This window comes from Chionomys nivalis, chromosome 4 (assembly GCF_950005125.1).
Source record: "Chionomys nivalis chromosome 4, mChiNiv1.1, whole genome shotgun sequence".
Taxonomy (NCBI): Eukaryota; Metazoa; Chordata; class Mammalia; order Rodentia; family Cricetidae; genus Chionomys; species Chionomys nivalis.
Window position 1 is genome coordinate 72,090,560 of NC_080089.1, and position 22,748 is coordinate 72,113,307.

At 45.3% G+C, this 22,748-nt stretch overlaps 1 protein-coding gene across 1 annotated transcript in view; it reads left to right on the plus strand.

Annotated features, from left to right (window-relative positions):
* Positions 1-526: 526 nt before the first annotated feature.
* The window catches only part of Prtg (protogenin), a 114,202-nt gene continuing 91,980 nt past the window's right edge, over positions 527-22,748 (plus strand). The window contains exons 1-2 of the mRNA XM_057768379.1: positions 527-636; positions 2,535-2,837. Coding sequence (XP_057624362.1) covers positions 555-636; positions 2,535-2,837 — 385 coding nt within the window. The 5' untranslated portion in view covers positions 527-554. The remainder of the gene's footprint in view (positions 637-2,534; positions 2,838-22,748) is intronic.

Below are 22,748 nucleotides of genomic sequence, written 5' to 3' on the forward strand. Positions count from 1 at the left end.
GCCTTTCCACGTCTCTCAACACCATCCTTCCACCCCACCCCCCTCCTCCGTGCAGAATCCTCAACTGGCCCGCAAGAGGGAGAAGGGCCCGGGGGAGGGGGGGCTGGCCGCGGCCAGGAGGATTGGCCTTTGTGGCCCTGTGGCCGGCCGTGGCGCGCAGGCTGAGGGGCGGGGGCCTGACCCCCAGGTGCATTGTCCGGCGGGGCCCTCCCCCCCCTGTCCCCGGGGTCGCCCAAGCGATCGCAGCGTGTCCCTCCGCCAGCAGCGCCGACCTCGCCGTGCGGGGCCCAGGGGCCAGATGTAGAAAGTAGTCCCCGGCCGGCCAGGCTGTCCACTACGCCGCCCTCTGCAGCCTCCCTCCGCCCCGGGCTGGACTCGACGCGCGTGGTCCCCGCGGCCTGGCGCGCGCGCGCGGGAGTCCGTGCGCCTGCAAGCAGCGCGTCGCCTCGCTACGCCGGAGCAGCGGGTGCAGCAGGAGCTGCGGGTCCAGAAGAGCAGCGGGAGCAGCGGGCGCGGGCGCACGGCCCGGGAGTATGCCCGCGCAGCCCCGCTGAATGGCGCCTCCTGTGCGCCCGGGGATGTCGCCCCTGCTGCTGTTGCTGCTGCTGCTGCTGCCGCCGCTCGGCTGGGTTCCAGGTGGGCGCGCTCCCCGAGCGAGTGTGCGCGACCGTGCGCGGGGAGGGGGACGGGCAGGGATGCCCCGGGTGGTGCGACCGGCCCGGGGTTCCCTCGGGATGCGCTCTCCGAGCGCTGCTCCTCGGCCAAGGCCGAGTCTCCCCGGGACCGCTGTCCACTCGCCCTGCTCACGCCATTGTCCGCGCTGCGGCCAGCCGAGGGGGTTCCGCGCTGCGTCCCGGGCCGCGGCCGCACGTGGTTTTATTTATATTGTTTCCTGAGTGGCAGCCTCGCCGCGCAGGGGGCGCCGCGGTTGTCTGCCTTTTCCAGGGTTTGCAATGGGTCCCCCAAGTCTCGGGGTGGCGGAGCCGGGCGCCCCCCGCTTCCGCAGCTCGAAACTGAGCAAGGAGATGGGAGGGTGGAATTGCAACGAGAAGGAGCTTGAAAGTTCTGTGGCCCATTTGTGCCCCCAGAGAGGGAGGGAGGAAGGTGTCTGGATAGAACTTACTTTCTGCACGTAGGACTTTGGAGTCCCGGCTGGAGGTCCCTGAAACCGCCAGATTAGCCTTGCACAAACTTGCATAAATTTATTTATCTCCATTTCTTCAATCTTGGTTTCTTCAAAGACAGAAACGTGTACAGTGAATGTTAGGAAAAGGAGGAGATTCGAAAAGGTGTTCTGGGGCCTGAGTTATTTATTTATAAGTTACAAGCACTGCTTTTTCTTTCTTTTCTTTTTCCCTTTTCTTTTTCCGGGAAGAGTTAGTTTCAGTTAGCAAGAGAAAGGATCAAAGTAGGATGCGGCTCAGAAACACAATGGACGTCTTTCCGGAGTGGTTGCACGCTGCATGGTTGTTGGGGTTAGCTGCCCTGGGCAGCCTTTAGTGGAAGTTAGAAGTTCCAGACTCTGAAGTTCCAGCATCTGTGTTGATTACAAACAGATAAATTATTGCTGGGCATTTGTAGTCAGGGCTTCCCACTAACCAGAAGTGTTTTTTTTTTTTTTTTTAAGTCTCTCACCAAGACCTCTAACTTTGTGTTGGCCCGGATCAACACGCTTTTGCTCTAAATGCAAGATGCAACAAATGCTTTATTCTGAGAGCCCAGCGACTTGTGTATGCTTGGATAAAGCATTTCCTCTGCTCTGATAAAAATGTGTATTGGTTGATTAAGCAATCTCCTATCCCTATTAGACAGTAAGGACCAATTAGTCACGCATTTTTTTTCCAACAGTTGGTAGCTCGAAAAAAGTGAAATAAAGGTTTCCTAATCCGATCACCCACTGTGCACAAGCAGCCAGAGTTACCAACTTTTCAAAGTCTATTGTGTGTCCTTTAAAGACCTAGCTGGCTAGGCAGAAATGAAGTAAATGGATTTCTCTTAAGGAGTGGAGATAGCATCCCTGCTGTAAAAGGGCAGATAGGGGGGAAAATGCAAACTTGTGATTTGTCACCAAAGATAAAGGCACTTCCCAAAGGAGTAGGTGCAGGGGTTTCCAAGAATGCTTCCAGAGACAAGGAAATCAACTCGCCTGTTCACAGAGTTGGAGTTTTGCTAATGATTTCTTGTAAAATTAGACTTTTATGACTTAACCCTGTTCAAGATCTTTTTGACAAGCTTGTAAAAGTAGCCAATGACTTGTACTAGTAAGTTCTGATGATTCTGGGTCTCTGGCCAGAAACCTGAGAACCAAATTCTTAGGCTTCATAGAAGGTATCAGCACCTTCCCCTGTTTTGAATGCAGACATTGTAAAGGGTGACGTCTCTGACTTGTTGAAAGGGTTTGCAATTATTAGGGTCCTTGGAAGTTATGGCTGGAGAACCTGCCTTATACCACAAATATGTGTTTTACAGTTGTGTGCTAAATGACTTTATACCTGTAATTCTGGAAACCGCCTTCTCTCCCTTTCTCTTTGCAGGAGTGTGGGGCTTTAGCGAACTGTTTTTCATGAAAGAACCACAGGATGTAACTGTCACGAGGAAAGACCCGGTCTCTTTAGATTGTCAGGCTCACGGAGAGGGTCCCGTGAAGGTCACGTGGTTGAAAAATGGAGCAAAACTGTCTGAAAATAAACGGATCCAGGTTCTATCCAATGGCTCTTTGTACATCCGTGAAGTGGAGGGCCGGCGAGGAGAGCATTCGGATGAAGGATTTTATCAGTGCTTGGCAGTGAACAAATACGGGGCCATTCTCAGTCAGAAAGCTCATCTGACATTGTCAAGTAAGTCTTTTTTTTTTTTTCTTTTGTGGTTTTTCGAGACAGGGTTTCTCTGTGGTTTTGTTTGTTTTTTTTTTTTTTTTTTTTTGGTTTTTCGAGACAGGGTTTCTCTGTGGCTTTGGAGCCTGTCCTGGAACTAGCTCTGTAGGCCAGGCTGGTCTCGAACTCACAGAGATCCGCCTGCCTCTGCCTCCCGAGTGCTGGGATTAAAGGCGTGCGCCACCATCGCCCGGCTTTCTCTGTGGTTTTGGAGCCTGTCCTGGAACTAGCTCTTGTAGACCAGGCTGGTCTCGAACTCACAGAGATCCACCTGCCTCTGCCTCCCAAGTGCTGGGATTAAAGGCGTGCGCCACCACCGCCCGGCGTCAAGTAAGTCTTTAAGCTCTTCTTGGTGGTAACAGTTTTTACTACTAGAAGGTTGATTTTTTTTTTATTGGCTTATGAGTAGCATTCAAAACATACATATGTTAAGAATTTCACCAGAGGTGTTAATAATAGCCTGCGCTAAAGGAGGCTTGCAAAGAAATCTGCAAAGACTTCATCAACTTGAGTTGTGGGGACCTAAATTCAAATTAGGCCTTGAAAACGTCAGGTGACTCTGACTAAATTTCAGACATTGCACACTGTAAGGATTACACGAAGAAGTTTGGCCCGTGCCAACAAAGTTGTTGTAAGATTTCAGTCTTTTGGAAATCGCAGAATGGAAGCAATCCCAAGTAAATCTTTCTGCTGTGTGACTGGCTCTTGAGTGCTAAATCTGTCCTACAGCCCAGCCTTCCGTCTCTCAGGCCGTCCTTAGATCGCCCACGTTGCGTTTTGATTGTAGGAGAGGGCCTTGGTCAGTAACTCTCAAGCCTTTGAAGTATTTCGAGGCATTTCCAGCTGGGAGGGAAGGAGATCAAGGCTGTTCCTCTCTTAGGCCCAATGGAATCAAACCAGATCTGCTGGTTTTCTCCAGTTATCATAAAATCTGCTGTCTCAGGATTTCCTCTGTGTTAACATCATCTGAGCAACTGTCAGCCTTATGGTCCATTGGGCGGTGGTTGATCTGGTAGCTGCTGGGTGTCAACATGGGCTTGGGACAGGTAAGGGAACAAGGTCACCACCTCTTCAGGTGACCAGGTGACACACTCAACAAAGTGGGGTGTTGGGAAGAGTTTTACAGCGCTGGCCGTGCTGTTAACCCCCAAAGGGCAGGTTTTTGCACTATACACACGCTGACCCGTTCATAAAGCATACAACAGGAAGAGCATGTTCTTGAGATAACCACATAACCTTTAGGGAGTGGGTTATCCGAGATCTCCACAATGGAAGCTTGAAGCTTTGAGTTTCCCAGGTGACTTAACTACGGCTCAGGGGCACGGCTCAGGGGCATGTTTCTGCCGCGCTTGGAGAGGTAATTGATGTGATTGTGTGGTGAAGATGAATTGTGGAGAATAACCACAAGCAGGGATGTATTTATGTTGAGCTATTAGAGATTTTGCCAAGCCCCACCCCGCCCCACCCCTGCCAAAGAAGAACACACCCCTGAAAGATTCCTGATAAACTCCGCCCCAATACCCCCTACCGTCTTCCTTTGGCTTTGATCATTGACCATTGAAATCTTTTTTTCATTGACTCTTGGCTTCCCTGTACAGTATCACTTTGAGGAGAATGTGCATTTTAGCCTTATGCTTTGTTCAGCGTTTGAGTCTTGTATAATCAGCAGTCACTCTGGGATTCTTCTATTCCCATCTTTTCAGATTTGTGAAACTTTTTTTTTTTTAACTTTTTCATGCCAAGGAACTGTAGTTTGTGTTGCCTTTGTGGGGAAGTGGGTGGTGGAGGGAAGTGGACAGGGCTTAAAAGACAAACATTTATCAGGACCACACTGGCTTCCAGGACCTCCTGAGAAGCCTGATAGAATCCCACAGCTGACCCAGCTTTCTGACTCCATAAATAAAATCTGAAATGGATAAATATTAGGACCAGGGGGCTGGGTTAGTAACGCAGTGTTAGAGCATGCGTTTGGCATACATAGTGTCAGGGTTCAGTTCTAACCTCCTAAACCAAACTCAAAAAAAAACCCAGCCAATCATTCAAAAAAAACTTTCAACATTTTGAGTACCTTCACATTTTTGTATCTTTAATTTTTTTATTAATAATACCAAATTACATATTGATCACTTTACAAAGTATTGTGGGGAAGTAGATGACCTAATCTTCATATTATAAGTATAAACTTTGGATTAAAAAGTCAGGTGTGGCACATACCTGTGACCCCATCATGTGGAAGGTTGAGGCAGGGGGATGGAGTCCTAGGCCAGTTAGAACTGTACATCAAGACCCTGTCTTAGAAATGTTTATTTACTCACCGAACCCTCTCACAGACCTTCAGAAGCAAACAAAACTTCCCAGATTAATGCCTAGACCACCTCCTGCTTTAGGTGGGGGCTTTCAGCCAGTCACTATTACGAATTTTAAAAGGCAAAATGTACAGCGGATTAATTTAAGTTTTTCTTTAAAAATAAGAAGGCTCTCCGCGATCCTGGATTCGTACGGTTTTGTTGGTTAAGAGACCGTGTCTTGTGACAGGGGCTTTAATCACTCTTCCTGTGCAGATGTTATCCAAAGTGAGCAGGAAGAGGGGAGCATTAAGTGGGCATTCTGTTGTTTTTGTGTGTGTTTTTAAAGCTGGCTCTTCCACTTGCTGATAACAGCAGGGTACAAGTGTGTTCCTTTTGTTTTCTTAGGGATTTTATGAGCGAATGCAGCTTTTGCTTTAGTGGTGGTGGTAGCTACCTGTAATCTAAAACTTTAATCTGTGCCGCTCTTGGGCTTTTTAACACACAGCCTGAGTCTTAGTTTCTGAATTTAGCGGCTAGAAGCGGAAAGTTGCACTCTGGGCCAGAATTCCATTATTCATGTGTAAATTAGGAACCGGCAAGGTTAAAAGGTTAGACACTGGCCGGGGTGAGGTTTACCCTGTGAGAAAGAGCAGATGACCCTCATTCATTGGCCCCAGCTTTCATGTGGCTCTTCTGCAAAGTTGCTTATTGCCATGAATTGTTCTTGAGGAATGCAGAAACTCGAAAGCCAGCAGGCCCTTCCTTAAGTGTCACTGTGGGGCCTTATCTCCCTGCACATCGGTGCAGGGTTCTTCCCCAGGGCCTGGAGGCTTGGCTTTCCGGTTGTTCACCCAAGCACAAAAGAATGCGTCTAGTTTAGTTTTGCTAAGGCATCCCGTTTTAAAAAAGGAAACATAGGGTTAAAGTAATATATAACTTTTTTAAAGTAATCCTTTGTATTGGTGGTCATTTTATCCTCCCTTTTTTACATTTTCATGTAATTAGAAAAGAGAGGGGAAGGATGTGGGGAGCCCTTTTTCTAGTTGCGTTCAGTAGTAATCAGAAAATTAAAATAGGGCCTATAAATGTAAATGTATTGAGTTTTAGTACATCAAAATTTCACCTACTTGAGTGCTAAGTCTTCCTTGTATAAACACCGCAATTAAAATGTTTTAGGAATGCCCAATGACCAGAGAGCCGACTTGCTCTTCCTTGCGGTCTTAATGCTGGCATAAGATAAGTCTCGTAGGAAAGCATTAGTGTGCTTAAAGCAGTCTCATATTTCAACAAGTTTAAATTAAGATAAGGGAAGTAAAGGAGGAGACGGGCGCATTCTGTGATGTGTAAAAGTCTGGCCATCAGTGAGGACTGAACAGGAAGCTCGTTGTTTGTTTCCTTTCCATAAAAGGTGGAAATTGAAGCCTCCAGATAGGACGAGAGCACAAACCTGGCCTATATTTCTTAGGGTTTTCCTTTTCTTTTCTTTTCTTTTTTTTTTTTTTCTAAATCTTGGGCAAAGATAAAAAAGAAATTGTAAATGGAAGAACCTAAGTATTCTCTTAACTTCATAATTCTTTTTTAAACATTTGAGGTTAATTTTAGCCCCAGTGAAGTTGTTCAGGCAAGTCATTTCTGTCCTGGAACTAGCTCTTGTAGACCAGGCTGGCCTTGAACTCAGAGAGAAGAGATCCACTTGTCTCTGCCTCCCAAGTGCTGGGATTAAGGGCGTGCGCCACCATTGCCCACCCAGGCAAGTCATTTCTATAACTTTTAACCAGGAGGAAGCATTGCCTTTAGTAAGATATGTTTTTCATGAATAAAATACTACTACTTCAGTTTAAGATGAAGTTTCGAGGATTTTTATTTTGTAGGTGTGGTTTTCTGCCTTAAAGAATAATTTATCAATCATCACCCAAAGTTTAATTAGAAATGTAAAGAGAATTAAAAAAACATTATGTTTGGGAAAAGGAAGTGATGTGGCAATATGAAAAGAGAATAAGAATATGAAAATATAGCTCAGTTATTTGGATTTTATTAGGGATCCTGGACCCCAAACTAGCAAAATTTTTCTTCAGTGTTCTTGTCCCAGTGGGGTGTGTACACTTTGAGGGGCAGTGTCGTATCTATGAGACAGGAGCTCTTAGCAGTCACCTGCCCGAATTCAGCAGTTCTAACATGGAACTCAAAGCCGCTGGATTTTGGAAAAATAAAGAAAAGGAAACAGACATTTCTAGATACTGGTCGGCCAACCCTGTAGAAATAAAACGCAGTTCCTGCTTTCTGATCTCTTAGAGAGTACGTGGTTTGCACGATCTGTTTAAGTTTCTGTCAGTTGTCCTGGATACGTGATGTCTACTCAGTAAAAGTTGCTCACAACTGGTGCCTCGGGCTTCTCCCCAGGCAGTCTGGGTGCTGAGACCTCTCAGCTTAAGGTCTGCTTATCAGGGGCCTGATAATCTCTGGGTCAGGGAACCAGTTTTTCTGATTTTATGTGTGATTCACGTCTCATTTTCTGCCACTTGTAACACTATCTCCGAGCTCTTTTCAAAGTTCGTGGGTTTTTTATTTCTACTTTCCTTTATTGGAAACAAAGAAGGATCCAGCAAGGGGTAGAGTTCTATGTTTCTTGAAGACACACACACACACACACACACAAATGTGTTTGTTTTCTTTCTGCCCATTTTTTAAGTGAAGTCTCGAGGGTCCTGGGTGTATACCCTTTTGGTTAGCTGTCTCTGATGATTCCAAAACTCTTCATAGCCAGAGGTTGTACAGCCCCTGGGGATCTGTGCTCCCAAATTTAACAGCTGGGTCTGTTGAGAAAAATCACAGCAATTTAAGAGACTAGCCGAAAACTAATCTTTTTAAACTAATCTTTTAAGCAAGACTTTAGGCTTAATGCATATTTCAGCTAATAAATCAAATGCATTTGAGGATACCTCTGTGAAAGCCGTATTTTTAACTGCAGTTAGAAGACAGAATCTTATAGCCAGAGTTGTTCAGCTAGGCTCATTGCTAGGAAATTAGCTAGAATTCATTTAGTGAACCAATCAAGACTTACTTGCAAAATAATCAGCCATGTTGAGAGTCTCTTTGGGAAGAAGATATATTTATTTTTATTTTGTGCCTATGTGTGAGTGCGTGCCTACAAGTATATACACTGCATACATGCCTGGTACCCATGGATGCTGTCAGATCCCCGGGAACTGGAGGGTGTTTCACACAGTTGTGAACATCTTGATGTGGGCATTGAAAACTGAACTCTGGTCCTCTATAAGAGCAGCAGGTGGTGCTGGAGAGATGGCTCAGTGGTTATATATCTGTCTGCCCTTCCAGAGGACCTGGGTTCAATTCCCAGCACCCACAGTGCAGCTCACACGTAGCTTCAGTTCCAGGACTTCTGACAGCCTCACACAGACATACAGGCCAAATGTCATAACATTTAAAAAAGAAAATCTTGGGGGGAAAAAAGCCATGTGTGGTGGCACATGCCTGTAATCCCAGTTCTCAGGAGGCAGAGGCAGGCAGATCTCTGTGAGTTCAAGGCCAGTCTGGTCAGCAGAGCGAGTTCCAGAACAGCCAGGGCTACACAGAAAAACTCTTGTCTTGAAAAACCCAAACCCAAAACAAAACAAGAAACAACTGCTCAACTGCTGAACCAGCCCCTCTGCTGGAATACATTAAAGCAACTTTGATGACTGAATCTCAGTGAGTTCAAGGCCAGCCTGGTCACAAAGCAAATTCTAGGACAGCAAGGACTGTTATACAGAGAAACCCTGTCTCAAAACAAACCAAACAAACAAATTTTTAAAACATCTCAAGTAAGTCTATTTTATATTGCCTGTCCCCTTTGCTATAAAGTGTCTTTAAATTCATTGCTTACACCTTGGTCAGAAAGAAAGGAAGCAGCTGGTGATGTCGTCATTGGCATGATGCTCCCAGTTCCCTACCTGGCAGTATGCACAGACACAGTTGATATTGATGATGTGCAAAGCAGCTCAGACGTGGACCACAGCCTCTCCAGGGCTGTGATGCTGGGGTGGGCTTGCAGATGGCGGAGGCACCATCCTGACAAACATCTCTCAGACTAACCTTACAAATTCTTTACTTTTTTTTTTAAGAAAAACCAAAAACCTCTGATTCTTAAAAACTGCTTTTGATGAGGCTTAAAAAGCCAAATTCTTACAGACTAAGCAGAAGGCATGAATTTAAAATGTTTTTTCCCTTAGTTTCTGGAGGCCTTGCCCGTTCCAGAGTGTTTATAGATGTTTATTTGGCAGCTTCAGTGTTGACGGCAGTTGGATAAATGAGGAGACTAGAGGAATGTGGGCACTGTTTCACACTGGGTTAGTGCCTGGCATGTGGAAAAGATAATCTTTTCAGTGCTTATTTAGGAAACTATAGTGGCACTTATTTATTTTTCAAAACGGGGTTCCTCTGTGTAGCTCTGGCTGCTCTGGAACTCCCTCTGTAGACCTGGCTGGTCTCAAACTCAGAGATCCACCAGCTTCTGCTCCCGAGTGTTGGGATTAAAGGCGTTTGCTGTCTGTATGACACTTTTTTTTTTAAATATTTATTTATTTATTATGTATACAATATTCTGTCTGTGTGTATGCCTGCAGGCCAGAAGAGGGCACCAGACCCCATTACAGATGGTTGTGAGCCACCATGTGGTTGCTGGGAATTGAACTCAGGACCTTTGGAAGAGCAGACAATGCTCTTAACCTCTGAGCCATCTCTCCAGCCCCTTTTTTGGTTTTTTGAGACAGGGTTTCTCTGTGGTTTTGGAGCCTGTCCTGGAACTAGCTCTTGTAGACCAGGCTGGTCTCGAACTCACAGAGATCCGCCTGCCTCTGCCTCCCAAGTGCTGGGATTAAAGGCGTGCGCCACCACCGCCCGGCTATGACACTTTTTTTAAAAAAAAATTATTTCATGTGTATGAGTGTTTTTGTTTTCATGTATTTCTGTGGACCATATGTGTGCCTGGTATCTGTAAGTCTAGAAGAAGGCATTGGATCTTCTGGGATTGGTGTTACCAGCAGTTGTGAGCTGCTGTGTGGGTTCTGGGAATTGAACCTAGGTCCTCTTAACCAGTTCTCTTAACCACTAGGCCATCTCTCCAGCCCCTGTTGTGGTTAGTTAAATATTTTCTCTTGTGGTTCTGCTTTATACGGTGTGTGTGTGTGTGTGCACATATATATGAATTAGCACGCCTGTATAGGCTGGAAGTGTCATTCTCAGGTGCTGTCTGTCCCTTTAAGGACAGAGTCTCTCATCGTCCTGGAGTTTGCTGTGACAAGGCTGGGCTGGCTGGTCAGTGAGATCCAAGGATCTGTCTCTCTGCCTCTTTGGTGTTGGAATTACAAGTGTGTGTCTCTAGGCCTGGCTTTCTTTGTAAGTTTGGGGATCAAACTCATGATCTCATACTTGATCAGTGCGCACTTGACTGGCTGTGCTCTCTTCCCAGCCCCATAAGGACTGCGTGAGATAAGTCATATTCTTCTGCAAAAATTCTCCTAAGGATAAGCATTCTTACTGTTTTATGATTTTTAATTAAAAATTGTTGTAGCTTCATTTAGATGTGTATGTGTGTATGTGTGTGTGCGCATTCGTGTGCACATACGTGATACATGATGAGTGTGGAGGTGGGGGTCAGAGGACGGCGTGCCTCAGTTGTCTCCTTTTACTCTGTGGGGCCTGGGATTGAACTCAGGTCCTCAGGCTTGGTGGAAGACCTTTTAGTCTGCTGAATCATCTTGTTGGCATTTGTTCTGTAATTTTTTGTGGTACTCAGATCGTAGTAAAACTTGGAGACATTTCATCTATGCTACCAATACCCCCAAGACCTCAGTAAACTGTTTATAAAGGTATTTCTGGTTGTGGGTGACATTCTCAGAGTTCCTAAGCTATGGAATAGTTCGAAATTTGGGCCAGAAAATGCCTCCCTGTGGTGTCATCTGATGCCGCCCATGTTGTGTTCCAGCATCCCTGGCCTTTTGGGCCTCCCAGTCCCTCTGTGACAACCGGAAAAACCCAGACACTCCTGTTTGAGGACCACTGATAATTCTGTGGATGGCAGGAAAGTTCTACCCTAGAGAGTGTATTGGGGGTGTTCTGCACACTCTGTGGCATTGACAGGCCACAGAACAGTGGCTGTGTGGTAGCATGTGGGCGAATGGTGAACACAAGTCTCCATGTAAATCTGCAGTCCTCCCCTCTGGTTTTGAGCAGAAGCCTTTAAACTTCTGCTCATAAATGATGCCAGTAGGGTAGCAGCCCCCCACCGCCTCCCCAAGACAGGGTTCTCTGTGTAGCTCTGTCTGTCCTGAGACTTGCTCTGTAGAACAGGCTGGCCTGAAACTCAAAGATGCACCTACCTCTGCCTCCCGAGTTTTAAGGTTGAAAGCATGCACACCACTGTCTGGTGTGGATGGTAGCATCTTGAGGACCCCAGGGTCCCAGGGTCAAGTAAAGGGGAAGGCACTGGGCTTGACTGGTGTGTACCAGCACACAAGGAAGTTTGCAGACAAAATTTCAAGTGGTTGTTTTTAAAATATTTGTTTTAGATTACTTATTAGCGACAGGAAAGGAATCTGGTAGATTTCTGTCTTCATCTTTCTCAAGATGTTGTTTGTGAGAGTGTGAATGTATGTGTGTGTATGTACATGTTCATGGGTATGCCTGTGGATACATGTGTTTGTGTGTACTTGTAGAGCCAGAGGTCAATTATCTAGTGTGTTCTTTAGCGTCTTCCTACTTGTTTTTAGAGACAGGAAAACTCCTTGAACCTGAAGCTTATTAACTCAGTAGTCAGTTAGCCAGTGAGCCCCAGAGACCCTCTGCCTGTGTCTCCCTGGTTCTGGGGTTACACTGTATGCTCTTGTACCTTGCTTTTATGTGAGGGTGAGAGATCTGAACTTGGGTCCTCATACTTGTGCAACAGACACTTTATTCCCTGTGCCTGGTCTCTCCTCTCCTCTCCTCTCCTCTCCTCTCCTCTCCTCTCCTCTCCTCTCCTCTCCCCTCCCCTCCCCTCCCCTCCCCTCCCCTCCCCTCTCCTCTCCTCTCTTCTCAAGATTTTGTTCAACTCCATTATACTAGAACCATTTACATCCCTGAGAAGAAATTTAAAATTACTTGGTAGTATTGGCTAGTATTTAATGCACCATTTTGTACTTTGTTTATGGGAGGCTTAAAGCCAAATACAGATAATTTAGATACTTTCACTTTATTTATTTATGTTTATTTTTGTGGTACTAGGGATTAAAGCCTGGACCTTCTCCAAAGCAAGAGTTCACTTTGTCAACATCTGTTAGTCCCAGCTTGGATAGGACTAAGTATTTTTTTATGATTTATTTTTATTTTATGTGTATGGGTGTTTGCCTGTGTGTATGTATGTGTCCCATGTGCATGCAGTTCCCTTAGTGGCCAGATGGGGGTGTTAGAGCCTCTGGAACTGTTGTAGGCAGTTGTGAATTGCCCAGGTCTTCAAGTGCTCTCAACCACGAGTCAGTTATCTCTCCACCCCTATTTTCAAGATTCTAGAACTGTTCAATTCTATACGGCTATGCTTTGAAAGTTTGCACATGTGAGATACAGTTTTATAAATATTAATGGTAAATTCTGATGTATATCAATTCTGCATTTTAAAAATATAGTTGAGATTTTCTCTTGAGAGCTTTACTAACACCTTTGTGTAGAACAGATGACCCTGCTGCCCTCAGCGTCTATTAAAATGGTAAGGTTTAATTTCCCCCAGCTTTCAGGCTGAATTAGTGTGAGTCTCTTTGATGAGGTTTTAAGTAATTCAGATTAAAATACTGACCTCTAAGTGGATTTAGAATAGGAAAAAAATGCTTTGATGTCAGCATTAAAAAAAATGCTAGCTGTGGTGGTGCATGCATTCAATCCCAGCACTGAGGAGGCAGAGGCAACTGGGCCTCTAGGAGTTCAGGCCAGCCTGGCCTAGAAAGAGACAGTTTGGGGCTATAATGCAAAGAAACCTTATCTCAGAAAAACCGAAAAGGGGGGGGGGGGCGTCGCACAGCTTTTCTTAAGAGATTTTTAACCAGTTACTGTTTTCTGAATAAATAGAATGGTAAAAATTTGTTAGCCCAAGCCTTTCATCCCAGCTCTCAGGAGGCAGAGACAGGCAGATCTCTGAGTTCGAGGCCAGCCTGGTCTACAGAGCGAGTTCCAGGACAGCCAGGACTACAGAGAAACTCTGTCCCCCAAAACTAAAACCAACAAACAAAATTGTGTGTGTGTGCACGCACATGTGTGCGTGTGTGAGTGTGTGTGTGGGGGGTGGGGTGGGTGAGTGTCCCACAGTGCACCTGTGGAGGTCAGAGCAGAGCACAAGTTGTAGGAATCAGTTCTCTCCTTCCGCCATGTGGGCCCCAGCTACAGCTCAGGTTGCTGGGCTGGGCAGCAGGTGCATTTACCCACTGAGTTTTCTATGTTCCCAGAAATTCACATTCATGTTCTAACTTAGCAATGATAAAAAAAACAAACAACTTTTGCTGACATTTATTCATTATTGCTTGTGTTTTTGTGTGAAGGCATGTATATATCATGGTGGAGGTCACATGATGACTTGCAGGAGTTGGTCCTCTTGTTTCGCCCTGTGGGTCCGCGGGTTGAACTCAGGTCTTTGGTTGTGGCAGCAAGTGTCTTTACCCGCTGTGCCGTCTCATCAACCCAGTTAGTCTTTTTTTTTTTTTTTTTTTTTTTTTTGGTTTTTCGAGACAGGGTTTCTCTGTGGCTTTGGAGCCTGTCCTGGAACTAGCTCTGTAGACCAGGCTGGTCTCGAACTCACAGAGATCCGCCTGCCTCTGCCTCCCGAGTGCTGGGATTAAAGGCGTGCGCCACCATCGCCCGGCTCCCAGTTAGTCTTTAACAGAATTTTAGTTCAGGGACTACTTTGACTAAAGCTGTGTGATCGCCAAAGGTGTTTTTGAAGCTATCTGACTAGCATCAGTAACAGGGTATAATTTCTTAAATATTTTTGTTTGTTTGTTTTTTGAGACAGGGTTTCACTGTTTAGCTCCGCCTGTCCCGAAACTTGCTTTGTAGACCAGGCTGGCCTCAAACTCACAGAGATCTGCTTGCTTCTGTCTCCCAAGTACTGGAATTAAAGGTGTGTGCCACCACTGCCTGGCTTTGATTTTTAATTTTTATTTTATATGTACAAATGTTTTGTCTCCTTGTGTGGAAATATGAATTCAAGTAGTTATTATCCAATCAACACTATAGAAAAGTGAATGTAACAAAATTGATCCTGAAATTAAAGATCTCTCTTTTATTCTGTATGTATTTGTGGTATGGAGGCCAAAGTTTGTATCAGGTACTTTTGATCATTCTCCAACTTATAAATTGAGGCAGGGTCTCCCATGTGAGCTCACACACACATCCTAAATCAAGTAATAAAATAATTATTTACAGTAAGTAGGATTAAACCCAGAGGTTTAGGTGAAATCTGCTGGGTTGGAGAGATGGCACAGTGGTTAGCCCCTCCTGCTCTTCCAGAGGCCCCCAGTTTTGTTCCCTGCCCTGGCATCAGGTGGCTCACAAAGACCTGTAACTCCAGCTCCAGAGTGTTTTGACACCCTTATCTGGCCTCCGCCAGATCCCATATAGTTGTGCATACATGTACACAGACACATATATCCACATAAATAAGAACAAAATAAACCTTAAGTGAAAAGTAGGTCTGACGCTTGTGTGTTTGAGAGCTGTTCTTTGTCCTTCCTTTTCGATCATCTGTCTGACTCCCTGTAGCATTTCCTGTAGAGCACCAGTGACAGGCTTCCTCAGCTTTAGTTTGTCTGTCTGGAAAAAACAAACCGAAATGAATAACAACAACAAAAAGGTCTTGAGTGCTTTTCTTCATTGATCTTCATTTTATTTGAGACAGAGTCTCTCACTGAAGCCAGAGCTTGTGATTCAGGTGGTGTAGCTAGCCAGTTTGCATGGGGGATCCCCTGTCTCTGCCTCCCAAGCACTGGGGTTCCAGGTAGACTACCACCCTGGCCCAACATTTTTGCGGTGCTGAGGATCTGAACTCTAGGTCTCGCTCCTGCAGTGTGCAAATGACAAGTTTTCGTCGATTTAGAGTTACCTGGAAAGAGGGAACCTCAGTAGAGGGATTGATTAATGAGTGATGTGGGAGGACCCTGTCCACTCAGGGTGCTGCCATCCCTAGTCAGGTGGTCCTGAGTTTAGTAAGAAATCCGCCTGAGCAAACCATGAGGAGCGAGCAAATCAGCAGTACTCCTCCATGGCCTCTGCTCTGGTTCCTACCTTGAGTTCCTTCCCTGACTTCCTCCCGTGATAGAGCCCTGAGAGGTGGAAGATGAAATAAACCTTTTCCTCCTCAAACTTATTTGTGCGTTTATTTATTTGTTTGTGTGTTTATTTATTTATTTAATTCATGTGTTTTGTATGTGTGTGTACTCTTTCTTTCTGTCTGTCTTTCTCTTTTCTTTTCTTTTCTTTCTTGACAGAGTTTCTCTGTGTAGCACTGGCTGTCCTGAAACTTACTCTGTGGACCAGACTGGCCTAGAACTCAGAACTCCTCCTGCCTCTGCCTCGTGAGCCCTACCCCTGCCTGGCTCAAGTTGGTTTTTGTCAGTGTTTTATCAGAGTAACAGAAAGCAAACTAGGACTTGGCCCTGATGCTGCTGTTTCTGATCTGCACGACCTGGTAAGTGCTGTTGCCATCAGCTGAGAGAGAATACAGCCGCAAGGTCACGAAATGTTAGTTTTAGGTGTCAGGCGTGGGTTGTCCTGAAAGTGTCTGGGAGTCGAAGGAGATGTGTGCACTTGGGTCCTGAAATTACAGGTGCTTATGGCCACAGTGGGCTTCTTCATAGGTCCTGAGAGTTTGAGCTCCAGTCTCTATGCTGGTGTGGCAAGCAATGCCCCAGCCCTGTCTTGGTACTGTAAGCTATGATTTAGTAAAATAGTATATAATGAGGTTTTTTATTTTATTTTTTTATTTTTATTTTTTTGGTTTTTTGAGACAGGGTTTCTCTGTGGTTTTGGAGCCTGTCCTGGAACTAGCTCTTGTAGACCAGGCTGGTCTCGAACTCACAGAGATCCACCTGCCTCTGCCTCCCAAGTGCTGGGATTAAAGGCGTGCGCCACCACCGCCCGGCCTCTAATGAGTTTTTTTAGACAAATACTTTATGGGCTATCCATAATGGGAGCTGTGGGCTGGGCAGTAACCACAGTATCGCCCCATTTTTGATGCTTCTTGACCATTCCAGCAGTGTCAAAATAATTGTCAGAAACTTAGTTAATGTCATGTGCATGGTTAGACTGCCATTATATTTTATATGCATGAATGCTATACAGTTCTGCCTGGGGGGACATACTATTTAAAATTAATGTCTCTGCCTCCCAAGTGCTGGGATTTAAAGCGTGCGCCACCACCACCACCTCTCGGCCACTGCTTACTTTTCTTGTGTGTGTGGGGGGGGACACGGACGGACCCAGGGTGGCATGCATGCTAGGCAAATACTGGACCTTTGAGTTTCAAACCCAGCCTTCCTTCAGGATCTCTGAAGGGTATTTCTGTACACCAACTGCAACAGTTTCTCTTTTACACCGAAACATTTGAAATAGTTCAGTAAAATCAAAGTGCACAGTGAAAGGATTCCTTAACTCCTGGTTTGGGTACTGTGATTTTTTTTGAGCCATTCAGTTACTTTGTTTCAATAAGCAGCAGAGGCCAAGCCGAGCTGTAGCCGTGGGAGGGCGTTTGTTTGTATTCAAGAGGCGGTTGATGCAGACTCTACCCCAGGCCTGGAGAGATGGTGTGTTAGGAGCCCTGGCTACTCTTTCCAAAGATCTGGTTGGTTCCTAGCACCAACATGGCCGTTCACAGCAATATGTAAATCCAGTTCCGGGTGATCCAATGACCCCTTCTCGCTTCTGTAGGTACAGACTTCCATGCCCACAAAGTGCACATAATACATAAAATAATAAAATTTTGAAAAAAAGCCTCTACCCCAAAGATTTCAGTGTGAAGGTCTTTGTCTATAAATCCAGTTTCCTGTTTGTGAAATTGTTTTTATATATTTTTTTTTTATTTATTACGTATACAATATTCTGTCTGTGTGTATGCCTGCAGGCCAGAAGAGGGCACCAGACCTCATTACAGATGGTTGTGAGCCACCATGTGGTTGCTGGGAATTGAACTCAGGACCTTTGGAAGAGCAGGCAATGCTCTTAACCGCTGAGCCATCTCTCCAGCCCTGTGAAATTGTTTATGAGAAGTTTCGTCATGAGAGACGTATTGTTATAGTTGCCCCGTTACACGTAAGAAGATCCAGTGAAACCAGTTTATTAAAAATTTGCATAATTTTTCCAAGTTTTATTTCAGAGAGAAGATAATGGGAAATGCTTTAACTTTAAATGGTCGGATGCTTTTCATTGGTAATGGTGGAATTTTGCATTTTAAAAGAAATGTAAAGCCGGGCGGTGGTGGCGCACGCCTTTAATCCCAGCACTTGGGAGGCAGAGGCAGGCGGATCTCTGTGAGTTCGAGACCAGCCTGGTCTACAAGAGCTAGTTCCAGGACAGGCTCCAAAACCACAGAGAAACCCTGTCTCGAAAAAAAAAAAATGTAATATAGTTGAGGGGTGGTGGTGCACGCCTTTAATCCCAGCACTTGGGAGGCAGAAGCAGGCGGATCTCTGTGAGTTCGAGGCCAGCCTGGTCTACAAAATAAATTGCAGGACAGCCAGGGCTGTTGCACAGAGAAACCCTGCCTTGGTGGGGGTGGGTGGGGGAGTAACACAAGGAAAACAAACTTAACAAAACTGCATGGGTGCCGCGAAGCGACTGAACCGTGTGTGGCTGTGGAGGCACATTGTGTCCCACTCCGTAGTAATTGATGAGATTAAATGGAATGATTGATTTCTGCTCCGTTCTTGACGCACATTTATGAGCAGTTGCTTTGACACCTTAGCAGGATGTCAAAGGTCGTAACTTTTTTTCTTTGGGAGAATGGGAGCTTTCAGTTGCTGGTCCCGGCAACTGCGCCCTGGACCTTTTGCCTCTTCCGTCTTGCATAAAATTGCTGAGGAGCGAGGGTTGAAAGAAACATCTCATAAATCAGCAGGAGAGAGCCTTTTTCTTCTAAGGCTCTCAGAATGGTTGAGGACCAGCAGAACCCAGGAAGAGATAATGCTACGCTTTTTTTGGATTTTGAAAGAAAGAAACAAACAAACAAAAGAACTTTGAATGGGAAATAGTCCATTAAAATTCACTAGCCTGTGTCAAATGTGATTTTTATCTGTATTGTCATATTTTGTTTAAAGCAGTCTGCTTAGAATAAATTAGAACATGTAACCTATGTTAGACATACACGTTCATTTTTCTATTTTTCTATAAAAGCCAAATATCTGTGATATGGGCCGGAATGGGAAAAAGGTAGGAAGCTGGCCGTTGATCTGCATATCATGTAATTTATGTTGTTTCAGTGGCTGGGTTTTCTACCTTTAAAAAAAGATTAAAAGTGTGTGTGTGTGGTGTGTCACAGTGGGTTTGTGGAAGACGGGACACCTTTGAGGACTCAGGTCTCTGCTTCCCCCATGTGAGTTCTGGAGACCTGAGGTCACACGATGTGGTGGCAACTCCCCTTACTTGCCAGCACCACCTCCTGTACCCCCCACCACCCTAAGTTTCTGCTCTTCGAAATATTGGCTATCCAATAGCTACAGCCGTTGGTTTTAGTTTGGTTGAGTTTTTACCACAGCCACTATACCAGTTTGTATCTAATGATGTCAGGCAGGAAAGTCCATCAGAGAGTGAGCAGTTGTGTTTGTGTGTGTGTGTGTGTGTGTGTCTGTGAGCACATATGTGAGTAAACCTTTAAATTTCCTGACAGCACCTGAGTTTTAGTTGCCTTTGAGTGTTGTGGCAACAGGTCTGTGTCCATGGCCCTCAGTTGTACATATGTGTGTATACTTCTGTTAAGTATCTTTCTGTAAAATGATGCTTCTGCACTCCGTGGTGACTCATAAGAATTTTCCATAACTAAGATGTGACTGCTAGCTGGTTTAGTGTGAGCACTGAGGAGGTCGTGAATTCAGGACCACAGTGGTCAGCATGGTGAGAGCTGTCTAAAAACCTAATATGCATAGAAAAGAAAGGCGAAGGCCGGTAGCCATCATTGCTGCCCTCCTCTTACCCAAGGCTCATTGGACTTTTTCTGCTTTCTCCTCCTCTTTCGTTCTTCACCTTCCTTCTTCCTCCCTTTCTCTTCCTCCTCCTTCCTTTTCCCCTTCTCCTCTTTTTCTTTCTTCCTTCCTCGTTCCTTCATGGTCTTTCCTTCCTCCCAAGGCCCTTAGTTGTGCCAGCGTTTCAGTTCTTGTGTAGGCCTAGGAATCAGAATTTCCCTTCTGTTGCTACTGGCTGGTTGTCTGTGGCTCTCCCTCCATCTTCTACCACCAAGCACCGACTCTGCCACTTGTCAAGGCCTTGGTGACTGAACTCTCCCATTGCTGCCACCCAGCACCCTGGCAGCACTCCGTAGCTCTGCCTGGGTGGCAGCCACCTGCAGCAGCCGCTTCTAGCTGCTCATGGTCTCTGCCACTGCTACTGTTTCCTTCACACTTCTAGCCCAGCCCACTCTCCCAAAGTATGAGAGAGGAGACCAGCTGAGAGAGGCCTTTTATTGAGCCTAATGTCGCAGCACCAGAGAGGCAGCTATCTTACCAAGAGAGCCAAATATCCTGCTTGTGCAGCCAAATGGAGGGGATTTGTGCCAGTCTTAGCAAACCTCTTATGCAAATGAGGCTTTGTGTTTACACCAATCACAGCATTGTCCCCTGTGTGCCAGTCACAGCAGTCTCTATTGGGCCAGTCACTAGGGGGTGAGTTTTCTCTTTGACCTGGGCAGAAATATTTGCAAGGTCATCTAGAGTTCACTAGTGCTTATGATAGCAAAAATCTTATATGAACTGTTTGAAGTAGTCGTGGCTGACACTAGCAGTGAATTTTTTTTAAACAAATTTGAACAGTGCTTACCACCTGCCCAAGGCCCATGTAGATTATTTAGGGAAAAAAAAGATTGAATTGTATTATTGGAGGTCAGAGCTTCTTAGAACCTACTCCAAGATAGCTTCCATGCTGTGAAGTTACTACAAAATCCTGTTAAAGTCCTTTTTGTGTTTTGAGAACTCTGTAGTTACCTCCCTCTCCTACCCCCAGCCAGCTAAAGGCTAACTTCCTTTTGAGTCTTAGGGGTTAGGAAATAGTCTATACCTGGTAGAGGAACTGCTCTGCTGTTCTTAAACACTTAAATGGTGTATTGAAGAAAAGTTAGTTTTGATTAACAAAAAAATGGGATATTATGATTAATTAAAAATTTTTAGATTTATTTGTTTGTTTGTTTTTGTTTTGTTTTTCAGACAGGGTTTGTAGGCAGAAGCTTCTGTCCAGCAAGTTGCTTCCCAAAGAACACAGACACTTAATATTAATTATAAATGCTCGGCTGATAGCTCAGGCTTGTTACTAGCTGACTCTTACATTTAAATTAACCCATAGTTCTTATCTACCCTCTGCCATGTTGCTCATGGCTCGTTACCTCGTTTTCTACACATCCTGCTTCCTGGGCATCTGGCTGGCATCCCCTGACTCTGCCCTTCTTCTTTCCATCATCCTCTCTGCCTTGAAAATTCTAGTTCTCAGCCAATCAGCTTTTTATTAAACTAATTTGAGTGACAAATCCTTACATTGTACAAAAGGATTATTCCACAGTACCGGGTTTCTTTGTGTAACCACCCTGGCTGTCTGGAACTCACTCTGTAGTCCATGCTGGCCTTCAACTCATAGAGCTCTGCCTGCCTCTACCTCCCAAGCACTGGGATTAATGGTGTGCATTACCACTGCCTGGACTTTTATTTTTTAATTATGTGTATCTCTATATGTGTGGGTATGTGCATGTGTGAGTGCAGGTCCCCACAGAGTCCAGAAGAGGGCGTCAGATCTCCTGGAGCTGGAGTTACAGCCAGTTGTGAGGTACCCAATATTGAATGCTGTGAACTGAACTCAGGTCCTCTACAAAGACAATACAATCTCTTCATTACTGAGCCATCTTTCCAGTCCTAATTAGTATACAATTTTATCTGGAGAATCTGTTGATTTTTCAGTACTGAGTTATGTATGGTAACTGAGTTCCAAAGAAAATGCTACAGCATAGTCTATCTACATGATAGCTTTTGTATCTTTATCTGGCGGCGCGCGTGTGTGTGTGTGTGTGTGTGTGTGTAGTTATCTGCCTGTCTCATCACAAAGGCTCCCTTTTAGCTCTCCTGCCCTAGGAATTAGCAATTAGCAGCAGAGCAGGGAGGAGCCCCTGCATTCCTGGCCGAACCTCTCCCTGATCTTTTGGCTTAAGGGTTAGCCCTTGCATGTTGGAGCTGATGTTCTGTTTGTTCCCCACTGACCTTCCATGCTCAGGGCTGTACGATGGATCCTCCATCCTCCTTTGGACCCTGGATGTTGTGATCCCAAATCAAAGGCCTTTATCTCCTCCTAAGGGAAGGGGGATTAAGAACTTCCTGTTGCCTTTTCAAACACTGAAGGGCCTGTGTGGGGCCTGGTGTGGGCCTGAGGTCACTTATAAAGGCTTGAGATGCCCTCCGCTTCCCTGTCAACTCAGAGCTCTTGCTTTTAGGAAAGGGGGCTCGCAACTTTCCATGAACAGAGTTCCTGAGAGTTTAATGCCTCTGTTTATAAAGTCAGTGAATCAATCAACTCACAGAGGGATTATCTCGGGGAAATGTTCTTGTCTTTGAAGGCAAATGCAAAATAACCCGATTAACCTGGAAATTCAGATTGCCTTTCTTTGGGGGTTTACACTAGTTAGTCATGGTAAGGCACTAATTCATCAAGCAGAATGCAAACTAAGGGTCAACCCTGAGATCTCTAGGTGAAATTTTGATTCTGTGTGCTGCCTGTCTTTGTGGCCTTTAGAAACCATATCACTACATTGTATTCTCTTCTTTCTTTGGGCCCCCTCTGGATACCATTCATGGAGAATTTTCATCTGTTCTTAACACTTTGTATTTTTATTTCAAGGGAGGATTTTGTGTGCATGGGTATGGGGTTGTGCACGTATCTGTGTGTGGAGGCCAGAGAGAGATAAAGCCGGAGGTCTACATTATCTTTTGAGACAAGGTCTCTCACTGACCCTGGAGTTCCCTAACTCAGCTAGACAGGCTGGCTAGCGGACCCTAAAGTGTTTACTTTCTTAGCTCTGGGACATCGCCTTGCCTGGCTTTTTCTTGGGTGCTGGGGATCGGAACTTAGGTCCTCCTGTTTGTGCGGTGAACACTTCGCCGACTGAGCATGTCGCCATTGCCTGTTCTTATGATTCTTCTGCTTCTGTTCTCTTGAGCAACACACTCCATGCTGTCCCAAGAGTATAAACTGGCTACCACTGGCATGCGGCCATGAGAAATTCTGCTTCCCAGTCCTCTGCCCTCTAACTTAGTGCCCATCACAGAACGGTTGAGAAACTGCTGTTATATCCGACTCCAAAGTGTTGGTATATTTCCAGATGTCTCTGAAT